The sequence below is a fragment of the Daphnia magna genome, linkage group LG9, assembly GCF_020631705.1.
Source record: "Daphnia magna isolate NIES linkage group LG9, ASM2063170v1.1, whole genome shotgun sequence".
Classification (NCBI taxonomy): domain Eukaryota; kingdom Metazoa; phylum Arthropoda; class Branchiopoda; order Diplostraca; family Daphniidae; genus Daphnia; species Daphnia magna.
This window is the reverse complement of record NC_059190.1, coordinates 1,235,751-1,251,509: the sequence shown is the minus strand read 5'-3', so window position 1 is coordinate 1,251,509 and position 15,759 is coordinate 1,235,751. Positions and strand designations below refer to the sequence as shown.

At 41.1% G+C, this 15,759-nt stretch overlaps 3 protein-coding genes across 7 annotated transcripts; all 3 read right to left on the bottom strand.

The window, feature by feature from the left end:
• Positions 1-2,429: 2,429 nt before the first annotated feature.
• On the bottom strand, positions 2,430-6,461 carry LOC116930824 (enhancer of split m7 protein). The gene is made up of 3 exons (XM_032938223.2): positions 3,376-6,461; positions 3,207-3,293; positions 2,430-3,113 (listed from the first exon to the last, which is right to left on the bottom strand). The coding sequence occupies exons 1-3, from the start codon at positions 3,427-3,429 to the stop codon at positions 2,556-2,558; spliced, it is 699 nt and encodes a 232-aa protein (XP_032794114.1). The 5' UTR covers positions 3,430-6,461; the 3' UTR covers positions 2,430-2,555.
• A 258-nt stretch (positions 6,462-6,719) lies between these two features.
• On the bottom strand, positions 6,720-11,459 carry LOC116930823 (dynamin-like 120 kDa protein, mitochondrial). 5 transcript variants are annotated; one of them, XM_045179398.1, is made up of 19 exons: positions 11,032-11,459; positions 10,710-10,854; positions 10,534-10,650; positions 10,281-10,415; positions 10,058-10,215; positions 9,833-9,996; positions 9,633-9,771; positions 9,445-9,570; positions 9,240-9,375; positions 9,078-9,172; positions 8,853-8,998; positions 8,617-8,778; positions 8,348-8,535; positions 8,076-8,290; positions 7,748-8,005; positions 7,476-7,676; positions 7,288-7,387; positions 7,010-7,120; positions 6,720-6,918 (listed from the first exon to the last, which is right to left on the bottom strand). In XM_045179398.1, exons 1-19 carry the CDS (start codon positions 11,341-11,343, stop codon positions 6,854-6,856), a joined length of 2,973 nt encoding a protein of 990 aa, XP_045035333.1. In that variant the 5' UTR covers positions 11,344-11,459; the 3' UTR covers positions 6,720-6,853. The 5 variants fall into 5 exon arrangements, with proteins under 5 accessions (XP_045035333.1, XP_045035334.1, XP_045035331.1 ...); XM_045179399.1 differs by having other exon boundaries at positions 7,288-7,384; XM_045179396.1 differs by having other exon boundaries at positions 8,617-8,781; positions 11,032-11,458.
• Positions 11,460-13,996: 2,537 nt separating this feature from the next.
• LOC116930440 lies at positions 13,997-15,360 on the bottom strand. The gene is made up of 2 exons (XM_045178838.1): positions 14,949-15,360; positions 13,997-14,751 (listed from the first exon to the last, which is right to left on the bottom strand). The coding sequence occupies exons 1-2, from the start codon at positions 15,072-15,074 to the stop codon at positions 14,365-14,367; spliced, it is 513 nt and encodes a 170-aa protein (XP_045034773.1). The 5' UTR covers positions 15,075-15,360; the 3' UTR covers positions 13,997-14,364.
• Between the last annotated feature and the right edge of the window lie 399 nt (positions 15,361-15,759).

The window sequence follows — 15,759 nt, the reverse complement described above, 5'->3', positions numbered from 1 at the left end:
GAGTAGCAAACACTTGGAATCAGAAAAACCCCAAAACTAAGTTTTAAAAAAGGCAGGCCTTTGTTTATTTTTTAACAGGTGGTTTAACGAGAAAAACAACAATTAATCGAAATCAACGTTCAATTTGGATTATTCTGTGTGGTTTTTGTCGAATTCTATGAGATGTTGTTTTTCGCAGATTTTGACAAAAGTGGGAAGGCTATACCCTTCCCACTTTTGAATTTTTGGCCAAATTTCAACTTTCGCTTAAAATACAAGATTTCAATTCAGAATTGAATGCTAATCACGGAAATCAAGTTTATTTTTCGATTGGCCTTATGCTTTTTTTAAACTTAACGTAAACAACAAAATATAAAGTTGGGGTGGTAACAATACTTTATTTTCCTTTATTTTAAAATCGGCTAATTTAACGAGGAAAACATTTACTTAATCAAAATTAGCGGTCAGTTTTGATTATACTGTGTGATTCTTTTTTCTCCAACGCTATCGAAAACTTCGCGAACAGCGGAGCCGTTGAGTGTAATCAGAGCATATACGGTTGCCGCGATTAAAGAGCAACTATAGCCCAACCCTATCGGGAACTTCCGGAACGGAGTGAGGGCCCCTAGTATTGAAATGAAAATTACCTGCCAAAGGAGCATAGAATAGTTAGATTTCAGACGCTAGAGGCCCCTGTAGTAAAAGGTATTGATGTTTGGAAAACAACAAAAACATTGTTTTCCCTAGTCGGACAATTGAACGACATTCACGAAAAGTTTTTGTGGAGCGGATGGGCTTATAATTTTCTAAATAAACATAGAAAACTAAAGAACAAAGTTGTTGCGTTAACAACACTTTTGTCCCATTAATTACAAAATCAGCTCAGTGGGGGGGGGGGGAGTAATGCTTTTTCTTAAATCATCGTTCAATCTTGAGCATAACATGTGATATTTATCGAATTACAAGAGATATCAATTTTTGCGGATTTCGACAAAAGTGGAAAGGCTATTTCCTTCCCACTTTTTCATTTTTGGCTAAATTTTAGATTTAGTTAAAAATACATGATTTCGATTCAAAATTGAACGAGCAGCATGATAATCAAGTTCGTTTTTTCTTAAAGCTTCCAGTTTTTTAAATAAATAAAACTAAAATTATCATACTAAAACTATAAAACTCAAATAGAATTGGGCCGAAATTTCAACTAAACAGAACCTGTTTTCAAAATTCGCGCTACTAGAGAATTTTAATTACACTACCACACTACACTACTAAGAATTGTTTTACTGATTTCGCCATTGAAACCATGTTTTAGTACAGTAGTTTTACTTTATTTTGAATGAAGACCTGAAAACTTAATCCACAGATGGCACTGCCGCTTAGACGCGCCACTTGCAAATCCATTCATTTGGCAGATTTTTTTCACGTTAGGTTGAGGCAAATATCACGATGGCTAGCATAGCATTACCTATGGCCCAAATAAAAATTAAAAAATTTAGTCGATAAATAGCTATGCGTTTATCATTAAAACGGTAAAACTCTTTGGTTTATATTGCCATCAAGGTTTTTGTGCATTATTAACATCAGGACTGTGAGGCAAAACAAAAATGACCAACCCCACACCATGTCATATTTTCTCTTTAAAATGTTTTGGTGAAATCCGACACGAATCTTACTTGTACCAAAATTATCACGCGTGCTCATTTCGGTAGAAGTTCCTTCAAATAAGAGAATGTAGAATACGATCCCTATTACAAAGTCTGACTTGTTCGTTGCAGCATTATAAGTATAACAAGAATCATTGGATTCATTCTTTGATTTAATTTATAAACAAACTAAAGAGGAGATGACCTTGTTGGCAGTTTGCTCACTCGCGTAACGGTGTCGGTTGAAATGGTGAGTTCAATTTTTTTTTTTTTTTCCCTGTTGCTGTTTTTCTTTTTCTCCTTTAAAGTTAATTTGAGTAGATAAACTTAAGTTTTTTTGGTGGCATGGCGTACTGTCCGATAAGAAGTCATGGACTCTCAGTTCGTGCGTCATTAAAGAAGCCAATCCTCGCCATGTGGCCGTTTGCGTAAGCGCAGTTTCACCCCACCTTGCTGCTTTACGAGATCGTTAAACATGAGAATTCCGATTTCCATTTTGCTGCCAAAAGGAACTGCCGACAAAAACTTCCTTCTCGAGCAGCTTTTTATGCACTTGGTTGATTTTTTCAAAAATCATGCACATTTGATTTGTATGATTGACAGTTAACTAAGTTCAAAGAAATGCGTAACACGATACTTCCTTATTGTAGTCAAAACAGTCAAGTTGGAGGGTGGAATGCAAATCATTTCGCGAATTCGGCTCAGATATCACACCATTTAGAATAAGCATTTCATGTTTGTATGTCCATGGTAAGACCCATTCAGATCGGAATCTCGAAAGCTGAGACCAGAGAAGAGATCGCCATCCAAAGAATATCAGCGTTTAATCCGCTTCGAACTCATTTCAATGGATCATTAGCATTTATGTACAAGAGGGATTTTGTAAAAAGAATCAAGATTGGAGTTGCAATGGCTTCGGCCAATTTTTTACCCTTAAAACCATGGCCGCCACACGTTGCCGACTGAGTCTGGCGACGGTTGGGCAACAACTTGTTGATCCGGAGAAGACGGCGGAGTGGCAGGAGCGAGATTTGAATGGAATGACGAAGAAGACGCAGAAGAAGAGGCTGGGAGATCTATTCCGCCCGAGAGCCAAGAACAAGTCGAGGAGAAAATGAGGGCCAAGCGTCCATCCGACAAACGCGTTGGAGTGACCAGATTTGCATCCGAAGGATCGCCACTGTTGCTGGGTTGAAATAGTTGTTGCTTCTTTTCTAGGAGATGTTCCATCAGCCGCTCTTTGGTCAATTCATGCAAGGGTCCGTCCAAAAAACGACCAATGTCATGACAACAAGCTTGATAACCTAGCCGATATGATTTGACGTCATTGTCGATTTTGTTGCTTTCCTTTCCGGCGAGTTCCGACTGCTGTTTTTGCTGTTGCAAGTGCTCTTCTTTCTCCTTTTCCAGCGTCCGCAAATGCATAACTGTCAGCTCCAGAATATCCGCTTTCTCAAGTCGTGACTGTGAAGTAGCGTTCGAACTGTTGGCCTTTAGCGTACCCAGAAACGAAGAATAAAAAAAAAAAAAAAAAAAATTCATTTAAAGAAGTCCTTAAAAAGTGTAAACCAAAACAAAACCTACTTCGTCCTTGATGATAAGGCTCTTAAGAATGGACAGGCTGTGGTTGATTCGCGCTCGACGTCGCTTTTCCATCAACGGCTTGTTGGTCTAAACAGATGGATTGATCGGATTAAAATGGAATGTCAACAATGTTAAAATTTGATTGGGATCAAAAGAGAAATTTGCATACCCGGCGCTTATCACTACGACTGCTTTTCAGATTCTTGTCGCTTTTGGCTGTCATGGTGGTTTCTTTTTTCTTTTCTTTTTTTCTTTCCCGACTCCTTGTTATGTTTCACAGACGACGAACGACAACACGCGACCGTTCACGACCACGAATCCGAGACGACTGGAGCAACTTAATCAAGCAAAAACTAGCCCTTTTGAAAAAAGAAAGAAAGAAAGAAAAAAAAAAAAAATCTTCCCTCTTAAGAAAAAAAATAAAATAGGGAGAGGCAGGTCCTTTTCCCTCTTTCTTCTGTAAAACGAGAAAGAGCAGCGAAAGACTGGTATATCCTTTCTCTGGGCACGGGTCACGTGACTAGCCAGCGAGAGCCAATGAGAAAAGGCGCGTGGATCCGGCGCGTGGCTTCTCATACCCCCACCGGTTGAACTCCGCATCAGCTCAAAAGCGGCAAAAAAAAAACATAAATAAATAGATGATAAATAAACAGAAAAACAAACAATAAATTTAAAAATAAGCCAAGATTTAAGAAACATTCGATTGCTTATCGTTTCAATTCGGGGGTCCATCAGATGTTGTTTTCGGTTGACGGTTTGACAGCCGGCCATGCCCATGAGCTCGATTCGAGTATATTTCAAATGCTCATATGAACTCGGTTCTACGAGGGCAGGAAAACGCCCGGCAATCTCGTTTTCAAATAGTCTCCTTCCTGAAGTTGTTGTATGTTTTCTCTTCAGAATTTCTTCGATGCGCACATCTTGTGCAGTCCGTTTTGTTTGCTGGTGTCCGGACACAACGAGTTTTATCCGAAACAAGCCCCCATGAATAAAAACAAAAACAAAATAGACACCTGTTGCCTTTTTGGACTACAACCGTTGATCGTTGCGCAAACGGCTGTCGCAGTTGATTTCGATTTTTGGCCAACACACTGTTCTAGATTAATCTCGGGCGTTTCTTCGGTGCCAGGTTTAATGCCATTGGGAAACAGCTGATTTTTGAAATCAGGAAAGTAAAGAAAAAAGGAGTGCGACACAGACATAGAGACGCAAAGATTACAGTGGCATGCGCACTGTGTATACGAGTATAAGTCGGCTCCAACGACTGAGGGTCACGTTTCCACGTCTTCCCAACAGACGAGATGAATTCAACAACCTTTTTGTTGATGGATTCTTTTTTTTTTTTGTTACCCTCAACTGAGCCTTTTTTGAAATTCGGAAGTGAAGATTCCAGTATTTAAATAGTCCCCTCAAAAAAAAAAAAAAATGAGGGAGGAAGAAAAAATGTTATCCTCACGTTCGATCTGTTTGTTCTTTAGAAGCCTGTGATGAACAACGAAACCGTTACGGTGATGATCACCTGGACCGTGCGCCCGGCACACGCCATCGGTGAAAGGGAACCGACAGCGGTGGTTTTTCCTTCTGCCTGACATATTGAATTCACAAAGAACTGAGCAAAAAACACACACACACAAAAAGAAAAGAGGAATGATACAGCGAAATGATTCATTAACGCCGTATTTAATTTTTCTCTTGTTCTTTTGTTCGCAACCGCTTGATAAGAAGCGGCAGATCACCACCGTCGCCGAAAGTGGATTTCATTGAATGACGAGAACGCAACTGGATTTCATCGAATAGAAAATGGTAAATATGCCGCGATGTTCGAATATCGGCGTTCCTCGATCTTCGGTTTGATCGGCCAAAAGCTAATGTTAACGTGGTATCGAACCTGTACCGTTTGTGGTACCTTCCTATTCGGATTAAAACTGACATATCGACCGTTAATCAGTAGCTGGTTGTACGACGGACCATTAAGATTTCGCTTTGAGAAAAGAAAGAAAAATAAAAAGCCAAGCACGCAGTCGACCGTGAAGAATGTTGACCACACAAGTGGCCCGCCGGTCGGCGGTTCGGCATCAACAACAACAGCAAAAAAAAAAAAAGCAGCAACAGCAGCGATGGTCATATCATCTCGGACTGGTAATAAAGCAGGAAAGGGGAAGAATGAAGAAAATGAAGAGAAAAAAAAAATAATAAAAGGCTCGGGCTACGTACAATAATAAATCTTTGAAGGCGGTGTTGCAACTTTATAGATATTTTCTCTCCCCCCTTTCCCATTCTATCCGTGCCATGAAGGGGGGGAAACGTGTTTCCACATCCGAATCGAATTGGATGTATATTTTAAAAAAAGACGGCACTGGAAAAAGAAGCAAAAGGATATATCTTATTTACCAGCGGAAAAAGGGTGGAGACGCACGGCAAAGACGGGAAGGACGGAGGGTGTCGAAGCAGAAAAAAAAAAAACGCAAAATAAAAGATTTGATTTCCCCCAATCTTTTTCAAAGAGCGTAGTATAACGTCAATCGCGCGAGCATCGTGCGTGTCTCTGAACGCGGAACGCGCTCAAGAGAAAAACGATCGGAATTCAGGACCGCCCCTCCGTGCCGGTCTGATCGATTCACGTCTTTTAATCCTTTGGCACGGAGAGGTGGGGAGGAAGAAGAACGATGGGGAGAACATAGGGATGGAATGAAAAGGACATTATCAGATCCTGCACAAATACCGTGTTTTCCTGTGAACAAAAATTCACTAGAAATAGGAAACTTCTTTTCTTACAAACGAAAAGAGGGGTTGGACTACCCTTCTTAATCGATTTGTAAGCATCCACCCTGTTGCCTTGCCATGCCTCCAGAGTTATTCAACCTGTTTGAATTCGTGTCCTCCTTGTACGCGTACCCATTGTTCCGTCAATCTCTAATCCGCTGGAAGCTGTCAGATAATTTTCAATGGGCCAATTTTTTATCTTTTTTTTTTTGCTGTTGGAAAAGACGCAAACGAAATGAAAAAGGGGTGCCACGATGTTATGATGCTATTGAATGCAACTCTTTCGCCCCTCTTGGCAAAGAAACTCGAAAGCAAAACTTGTTGCGTCTCCGGTTTATGGGGGTTAGATGGTTAAGCCAGATTGGCACTTGCCCATTCAGTCGAGCGTGAAGTCGAACCAGCATAAGAAGCAAAAGGGAAACAGGATTTTTATCTTTTTTTTTTTTCCCTCGCAAAGCTCCAGTCTCTATTTTGTTCGTTATTTTTTTTTATCCCCCCCCCCCTTCATCCGCCAATCTTTGGTGATAGTCAATTCTGCTTGACTGGATCGGCGACGCCAGTTTCTAGTGAGGAAGGCAAGCCTTTTTTTCACGGTCGCCCAAACACTCGAGTGTTCTTTGATTTATTTCACGTTACAGTCCGGAAAGTGTAAACTCGGCATGGCATTCCCGACGAATCGATAACCGCCATCAAATTCTTTTCATACCCCAAAGAAAAAGAAAAAAAAAATTGGAAAATCTGCTAGAAAGATTAGGTTTCACCTCCGAAATTATCTTTTTTTAATTCTTGAAACAGAGCGCGCGACTAGTAAATAGGATGCAAAAAAAAAAGAATTTCATGTACATTCAGCACGTAAGATTTACCACCGAATTAAATATGTCGTATCACTTTTCGGCGTTCAGTGACTTGATAAACTCTTCCAGTTTTTCTTGAATCTGGCGCACTCTTTCTACATTCAGAGAAAGAAAAAAAAAAAAACCAAACAAAAAAAAAACAACTATCAGCGACTGATAGATAAATTAACGTTGACAAATATTTACTTAATTCCTCGGCTAACTGTACTCTTCGCCCAGTCAGCAGTTGCTCTTTCTTGTCCCGATCTTGTGAATAGACCTCTAAGACCTCCTTAATTTCTTTTTCAAAGCGACGGGCTAATAAGTTCAAAAAGATACATATTTGCTGTTAGACTGTGTCTTTCATTCTGAAAGCTGATAACGAAAAGCGTCAAAGAACTTTCGTTGAATTAGGGGCAAGCACATTTTTTTTAATCCCCCAGTTTTGTGACGCAGCTACTAGATATCAATAAGGTGACACTTACCCTCTCGATTCATGATCTGCTGTCGTAATGCGTTAGCGGTGACCTTCAGCATTTGCTGGATCCTCCAGAAAAGGACTACGTCGTTACAATCTACCACCTGCTTTAAAGGTATTACATCAATCAAATGATCTACTTCCATCAAAAGGAGACCAAACAAAAATCACTATTTTATGATAATTTGAAATCACCTCGTTTTCGAGTCCTTGGTGGTACATCCAGAAGCCTTTACGGCATTCGTAAGCTCTCGAGAGGCTTTTACGAAGGAAATGACGACGATAAACATGATGCCACGTCTGCCGAATGAACTCGTTGTCGACGTCGACGCCGTTCGTTTGCAAATTGCGTCTAGCTGCCGTCAACTCTTCGTACGACAGAGTCGGAGGATGGTTCTGTCGGATTAATGCAACGCTCTGATTAATTTTAATAAAAAACAAGGTGCAACGAAAAGATTATCGATTACCCTCTCGGCAAAAAGAAGCCGTTCCAACTCGTTCTTCACGGAGGCGTGTTGTTTTTGTTCGGGTGTTGCATTAGTCCAGCGCAACCACTGTTGGGTTCGACTGGGACCAACCAGGTTGTTGAGGTTTGCTTCAGTGACCTCGAGTTTTTCAATCACAGAACGCTCCACAAACTGCACGGCAGAGTCCCATTGTTGCTTGTCGTGAACCGAGCGATCCTCCAGCGTATTGAGTTGGATGACACGCAACACCTCGGCTGCCTACAGGTCATTTAAAACTACCTAGTTTAGTACTCTACAAACGAAAAAGACTTGCATCTAGAGTACGTACCTTATCTTCCCATTGATGTTTCCTCATGGATTCATCGACTACGGCAGCTTTCAGCTGGTCGAAGATGTTATCGTGATCTTTCGACAACTTGGCCTTTTCTACCAGCCGGCCAAACTCTTCCTTCAACGTTTCCCAGGCGCACTCGACACTTTTACGGGGTAGCTGCTGATCAGCCCACTGCTTCAAGCGGATGTCTATCTTCGTGTTGAAGGAACCTAATTGTTAAAAGGCCGGTTAACAAGATCCAACTGGCGTCATTGTAAAAATCTAACCTGACGTATCACTCTGGGCTGCTGGTAGATAAAGGTTTTCGAAAACGTAGGTCGCTACCTTCTCCCACAATTTCTTCATTAAAGCTTCTTCCCACTCTTTAGGTGATACCAGGCTGAGATTGACCACTTCGTCAAGGATTTCACCACGAGCTTTTTCGAAAAGTTCATTTCGATCGAGTTCTCTAAGCCTTTTACGGCACAAAAGAAAAAACAGGTTAACGTTTTCAAAAAAGTTATATGGTGAATGTTTGAAATCCAAGAAGATTTACCTGGGAAAATTGTTTTTCCATTCGGTTTCCAGGTTGAACCGGGTAGCTTTGAAAGCGTCAGCTTGCTGCTCGACTGTTTCACGCACCATTTTCCAAAAACATTCCGAAACTGCCAAACTCAAATTTTTGGTCGTTACCTGTGTCGATGGAACCAGGCCTTCTCTGCTAGTTTTTGCCCGACACAGATGTGGTAAATAATTAAATCATTGTATCAGATTACACGTTTAATTTCTTACTTAAATAGCTTCGATGTCGAGAAGAAATGCTCTTCGTATTGTTTGATCGTGGCAATGGAATCGTCTTTGTTTCCGCGCCCTGTTACAACGGCGAAATACCCCAGCGCACGCATAGGAAATAGTTTTCCAGATAAAATTTTACGAATCTAAAAAAAAAAAAAGAAAAGTAAAACTCGATAAAGCTATCAGGTCTTTACAGTTACCGGTGGACAATCTAGGTCTTACGCGATCGGGTTTGGTGAGATTTTCTTCGGCCAAATCCACCTTGGTAAGGACAAATATGGTGCGTTTACCTTGCGGATCCATTTGGGCTACCAAATCTACGATTTAAAACTTTCTTTTATAAATATTTCATAGCATAGCAAGTTGTCGAAATAAAAAAAAAACCTGTAACATTGCTACGTTCGGCATCTACGGCTCCATCTTGGATGCATAAAATGATGGCATTCGGGTTCGACATGTAGGTTTGTGTCATCTGGCGGATGGCTTCCCGCGTCCCAGACTCCATTTCAGTAGTTTGGGTCTGGTAATTTGGCAAAGTATGCTAAATGAAGTCTGGCTATAAATCAGTATCGGGAAATAAAATCATTACGCTAATAATGCCGGGCAGATCCACAAGAACCATGCGTTGTAGTCCGGGACCTTTGACGGTCATCGAGATAACCTCGGAGCTCACAGTTTTGCCATGTTTGACGCTGTTTAGCATTCGCAACTCGACCTGGCGAACAATTAACAACAAAATCATGCTGACGGCGTGATTGCGGGAAAAATTGGATGTACCTCTTTGCGTAGATCAGACAAATCGGATTCTTTAGAAAGGTCGAATTCGCGAGATGAGTCCTTGAACTGAGCGATGTGATAAGGGCCTTCACTGAGCGTGACCTTCACTGGGGCTCTCGTCATCATTTCTCCCGCACCGCTATCAATGTCATACTTTAATTTGCCTGGACGGACTAAAAAATTTTCTACTTTAATAATACCGGGGAAATATACGAGCCTGTGCAATCATTTCCAGAACTGAAGTTTTGCCAGAACTTTGATCCCCAACGACGACGACACGTGGCAAATGATCATGTGTACTGTAGCCCACATCGTAATCACAAAGTTCGTCGAGGACCTCCGAATACATGTCAATCAAAGACTTCTGTACGGTGGACGAGGAAATTGTTTATGGATGAATCAGCACAGATAACGGGCACTTATACCTTGATTTTGCGATTGGCCGATCCGCTATTACCTCTGAGCAGGAGTTGTTTTCGCAATTCCTTATTGTCTCTTTCCAGCTTTTCTAGCTCCTTCTGATACTTGAGTTGCACTTTCATGAGCTCCTCCTGCATTTTGTCAATCTTCTGCTGCATGTTTTCTGTAATTGGCAAGGTAATCAGTCAATTCAAATCCTGGCAAGGAGTCGTTTATCCTTGAGAATACCTGTTTTCTTTCTCTCTTCTTCATGTTTCTCAGCACCGGTAGCCGTGACAAAGGCCTCGGCCTTCACGACGGGCGGGATCACGTCGGATACGCTATCTACGGCAAGATAGAACAATTTCAGTCCACTGTTGATTCCTATATATAATTACAACAAACATAGAAAGCACACAGAAAAGAAAACCAAACCTTTGACAAGGAAATGCTAAAGCACAAAAAGGTGAGTAACTAGCAAAAAATAAAATCGAGATTTTACCTTGGGCGGTGACTTTCCCTTCTTCTTCTGCCGCTTGAATGGCATCTTCAAGCCTGCTGTCAAACCAAGCTCGTAATTCGCTGATTTTACGGTCTCCAAACACCTTCAGTCTCGGATCTAAACGACAGAAGAACATGTAGACCATACTAATACAGATTTCAGAGAAAAAAATGTACCTATATCCAAGTTTTCCAGCGAATCTCTGAACTTTGATGATAGTTCCATCAAGGAACCCCGAAATGAATCAACTTTTTCAGAAGAAGGAAACAAATCTTTTAACCATTCTGAATCTGGCAAAGAATTTCTCCATTCTTCATATGACTGAAAAGAATAATATGAATGTTATTATATGTACAACAGCTTCTTCGTTGGAAGGCTGCTTTTAAGTGTACAAGAACATGGCTTGGCTGCTCTCAGAATTGCTGCAGAACTTTTGGCGCATAGCTCTCAATTATAATGGTGCACATAATGTTGCTAACAGAAATGTTATGAACTTACTCTTTGGAGGGAAATGCCACCACCAACAGCTCCTCCGATAAGCAAGTATCGAATTTTCAATACTCCTTTAAGAATTCTCCCAACCAAAAATCCAATATTTCTGGTTTGATGTAGAGCTGGGTTTTTGAATGGGACTGATCGATTTAATGGCGAATATCGTGACAATATTCCTCGATGCCGGTAGTTTACGGTCAGAGTTTGGTAATTTCTGTATTTGACCATCGTGGGGGCGCCGCTGGCTCCAGCCGAGAAAGAAACCATCGGTCTTAAAACCATACCTGTTTTTTTAAGTTTATTCACAGTTGAAATCATCTTAAAGACGTATAATTTTACGACTGATAAGTACGTAAAGACTGACTGTTATTTTCAAAACATCACCGGCATGTTAGCCACCATGATATGAACGTCACGTGACATGTTGGAGCTAGAGTTGCTCTGAGAGCATTTCCCGTTGGGGCGCCCTAGGTGCAAGCTCCGACCTGTGACGTCATCAAGAACGGGTTGGACAATGTATACTGTACCATTCCAATTTTAACACAACACAGATATTCTATAGTTCGAAACTGACAGTTTCATGTCACCCCAATCAATTATTGGCATCTGATATTCAGCAAAATCATTGCCACACTCCATATTGAGAATGGATCTTTTCTTTTCATGTTCTTGTCGTACTTTTTTGCTCGAACTTGACGAATGATGCCGGCGTGGCCTTGCAATTTCAGGCCAACAGTGAAAGATTTCTCTGTTTTATCAAAGTCACAAAACCTCTGGATTGGATGCCATCTTGAATCATCGAGCACGCCGTGGAATGTTTCCACACCGAGAAAAAAGAAACTTTATCCCAATCGTTTCCAGTTAACCCTGTGAGTCTGTGATACCTTTTGACTTTGACGTGCCGATTTACTTGCACAGATGATTTCTCCTATCGTTCTAACTTGTTTGGACGTGTTTAGACAGCCGCTGCACACAATGGTTCCAACACCTTAATAATTAAATATCACGCCCATGAATTTCTTCTGAGCTGATGCGGTGTTGAAAGCATCGTCCGCCCCTTTCAAAGTATACGCCGGTATAGAGCCGTGCTAAAACACTGTTGGGCTGTTGTGCTGCCGCAAAGCTTTCCCATGAAAGAAAACAACTTATCTCTATCTTAATCGCCACTCAATGTGGCAAGATTTCTTTCCCTTTTAAGTCAATCTGTTACTTTCATAAATATTTCATCACCATCACAATCAAAAAGCAGTTTCCGGCTGCAACCTGTGCAAGTCTGAGAAAGCCATGCATTACCTATTTATTTTGTAGGCCGTAGAAAGTTGCCTTCTTCTTAAATTCACGCTTATCACATTGTCGCTGCCGAGAAATACTTTTCATCATCTGGCAATCACAGATAAAAGCAGAGAAAACGCCTTTAAGCAACACGCTCCGTTCATCCCCCCCCCCAGTGATCGAATTTACAATCAATAATTCACGGATGGCAATTTTCTCATTCCGAAATTTGATAGAACCCAAACAGACATCAAATCTAACGCATTATACGGTGGCAATCTCCGTTTTTTTTTTATTACACTAATATTAAGCTGCGATTCCTTGAGGGTGTGATAACTTGTTGCCGCCGCCATCTCATCATTTTCGCGTGATTATAAATACTAGGTACAAGAACAATTCTGGCCTTATTATCGCAATCCTTATTATCAGGTCATTGATCGCCGATGGGTCCAAATCAAAATGTAATAGGACATAAACAAAGAAAAAAAAAACAACAACTGCCAACTGTTTGTGCGCAATCCATAGAAATGAGAAATTACGGACGGCCCACATGCGTTCCCCCTAATACACTCTACAGGTCTACCATCGATGTCGGCGGGATCCTTTATTTTTTATGACTAACAAGTTTGCGATTTTAAGTGTTACGCTGCGGGGGGGATTTCGCTGTTGTTATTGTTCGCGGGTTCTTTATTTTAACCGGATGCGAACAGCGGTTTTTGTTTGAGCCGATTATACGTGCCCATGCAAATTCTTTTGTGAGCATGCAATTTTATAAGATTATTGATCACTGATGTTGCTACATTGTTGTTACCTGCCACTATTATGTCCAACGCTAATTGTCATAAAAACCTTTCCAGGTTCTCCGACGTGGATTTAAAAAAAAACTTGCGGCTAAATAATTAGATACCCCTCCTTTTTTTTTAAATACTAAACAAGTGTTCAATTTCTCCTTACCATTTGAGGATCGTGTCTTCCACCTGATCTGACAAAAACATCGAATATTTCTTTTTTGTGCTGCTTTGCGTAACGAGGGTGATGAAACATTTGTTCCATTCTTTCATTCCTTTCACCTGGTCTTGGTTTAATTGAAGCAGATGGGAGTAGATCTGCGAAAGGGGCATGGAGAACGATGTAATCAAAAGGGCCGGGAGATCAACGAGCAGGCGGAGCTGTTCACGATTTTCATGTCGGCTGATGGCTTGTCAAACGTCTTTACAAGGTAACGTTCAATCATGCGGGCTCGTTATCCGTCGCCAATGCGAACCCGCAAATATTTCATTTCCTACGAACAGGACGCCCCATTAAAGACCACCCGATTACAACAACAGCACACACACACAAAAAATACTGACTGACACAAGACGAGAATTTTTTCTTCTTCTTTTAACAGCGATTATTTAAAATTGATCCGATGTGGCTGCGGTAGTTGCGAAACTGTCGGCCTTGGAATAGAAGACAGCACAGCAAAAAAAACAGGTCGCCTGGCTGACGGGCTGACGTTTATACAGAGGCCATCAACTGAAAAACTGGCCTTCCGTCCTGGTAACGCCTGAAATCTGAAAATTTTCAACGCATTTCAAATGTTACACGAACTTGATGAACGAGTCTTCATAAAAGAAAAAAGAAAAAAACAAAAACGAAGAAATTGCGGAAAAACGAATCAAATGTGAATACCATCAAATGCATAGAATAGTCGATAAACAGTTAATCGTTTATTTTCTTTTTAGTTGATCAATGGGTTTGATTTAATACTTAGGTGCGCCATCAAATAACGGGAACATTAACATATTAATATCCGTCGTCAACTACACATAATGCTGAAGATACTCGTATATGTAAACGATTTGTCGAACGCTTGTTTCCATTGGCGAGCGTTTTCGGAAAGCGGAAGAGGTGGACTACTAAGTTCTAGTAGCATGCATATATTAAAGTATGCATTATATAATAAAATGTGTAAGATTTTATTTTATTTTTTTTTAATGTCAACACATAAGATATGATGAAAAACATGCCCCCTTTGCCCTGTACTCCAATTATAATAATAATTTGTTTTTATTCCAATCCAATTTATCCGACGACTTTCATGAAACGGGGTAAGCCCAGTAGCGAGTTGATCAATTCGGAATTGCGTTTGCCGTATGGTTGGCGTTGCTTAACATCCTGATCTTCAATCCGTTCAAAGTTACTCAACGACCACGGCCATTTGTTATTAGTCGGCGGACGTGCATGAGACATGGAATTATTGGCCAATTCGACAGAAGAAGATCTCTCCGCATCTAATGGCGCCGCCATCTCGCCGAGGATGGCACGGTCGATAGCATCCGGATCGTAGGTGGCCTCTTCCGACATGAGCGACTTGGCCTGTGGCTGATGCATTCGTTGCTGCTCCAAACGCTGTCGATGCAAGTACCGGGTCAGGCCCTCAAGAAATTTCTCCATTTCCTGAATGGACAGCTTTTAGGTCGACGTGAAAAGAACAAGAGACGGGCCGGAAATTATAGATACATATTATTATTTCACTATAGCCATAAATCTTTTATTTTGATTTTTTTTTGTTAAGGAGAAAAAGTATTCCGTTTTATGACAAGGTGGATGTTTAAGATAAAGGAGTGTCGTGAATTCCATCGCATTACAAACGTCAAGAAAAATACCTGTGCTTCCGGTCGGTTAATGGAAGAAGTTGCAGCGGGAGCCGATTCGACGTCCATAGTCAACGAAACGAACAAGACGAGCAGAGCAATCGAAAAATGCGATAATTTGGCTGACAGCTGATGCATTTTTTGTGTTTTGTTTTGTTTTCCCCGTTTGCTTTCCGGAGTTGAAACGTCCAAATATCTACGCGTAGGTGTGTGTTGGTGTGTAAAATTTGAGTTAGAAAAAAAAAAAAAAAAAAAACTTTGCTTCTGACAATGTTCACGGGAAAATCCCCTCCCGTCCGGAAGAAATCGTTCAATTACTACGAATAGACCAACAAATTCAAAAAATCGCGTTTGATTTATATCAATCGGCAGCGGATGACGAGTAGGAACGAACAGCGTTGACACCGTATACTAACTGATGCGTCACACCTGTGCGGACGCCGGGCCTTTTATACGTTTCGAACGCTAGCCCGCTTAAACGTCCGTGGAGCCTCCTTGAACCGCTCCTGGATGCCCTATAGACAACCCACGCGCGCGCAGGATCCTCTTTTTCATAGATTTCATGCAAGTGTCATAGTACACGTTGCTTAGAATAGCGCGATATACACGTAGCCTCTTTTTTTCTTTCAAGGAATTACGCTCGACTCTCTCCGATTTTGTTTTTAAAGCCACGCTCTTTGATTCTTGGTCATTAATTAATTAAACCGCGGCACTTGTTCTTCAGTTCAAATTAACACAGTCGCCTTCTTTTGAATTCGCATCAATACGTTGGGTAAATATGAACGAAGTGGAAGGAGCTGCTTCTTTTCAAGTCGGCGCGTCT

Coding starts and splice junctions, on each gene's coding strand:
- LOC116930440 (XM_045178838.1), bottom strand. CDS start 15,074: ATGCATCAGCTGTCAGCCAAATTATCGCATTTTTCGATTGCTCTGCTC. Junction 14,752..14,948: donor TTAACCGACCGGAAGCACAG/GTATTTTTCTTG, acceptor TCGACCTAAAAG/CTGTCCATTCAGGAAATGGA.
- LOC116930823 (XM_045179396.1), bottom strand. CDS start 11,343: ATGATTTCAACTGTGAATAAACTTAAAAAAACAGGTATGGTTTTAAGA. Junction 8,782..8,852: donor TCGACATCGAAGCTATTTAA/GTAAGAAATTAA, acceptor GGCAAAAACTAG/CAGAGAAGGCCTGGTTCCAT. Junction 7,121..7,287: donor GCAGATCATGAATCGAGAGG/GTAAGTGTCACC, acceptor TGAACTTATTAG/CCCGTCGCTTTGAAAAAGAA.
- LOC116930824 (XM_032938223.2), bottom strand. CDS start 3,429: ATGACAGCCAAAAGCGACAAGAATCTGAAAAGCAGTCGTAGTGATAAG. Junction 3,294..3,375: donor GTCGTAGTGATAAGCGCCGG/GTATGCAAATTT, acceptor CCATCTGTTTAG/ACCAACAAGCCGTTGATGGA. Junction 3,114..3,206: donor GCCTTATCATCAAGGACGAA/GTAGGTTTTGTT, acceptor GGTACGCTAAAG/GCCAACAGTTCGAACGCTAC.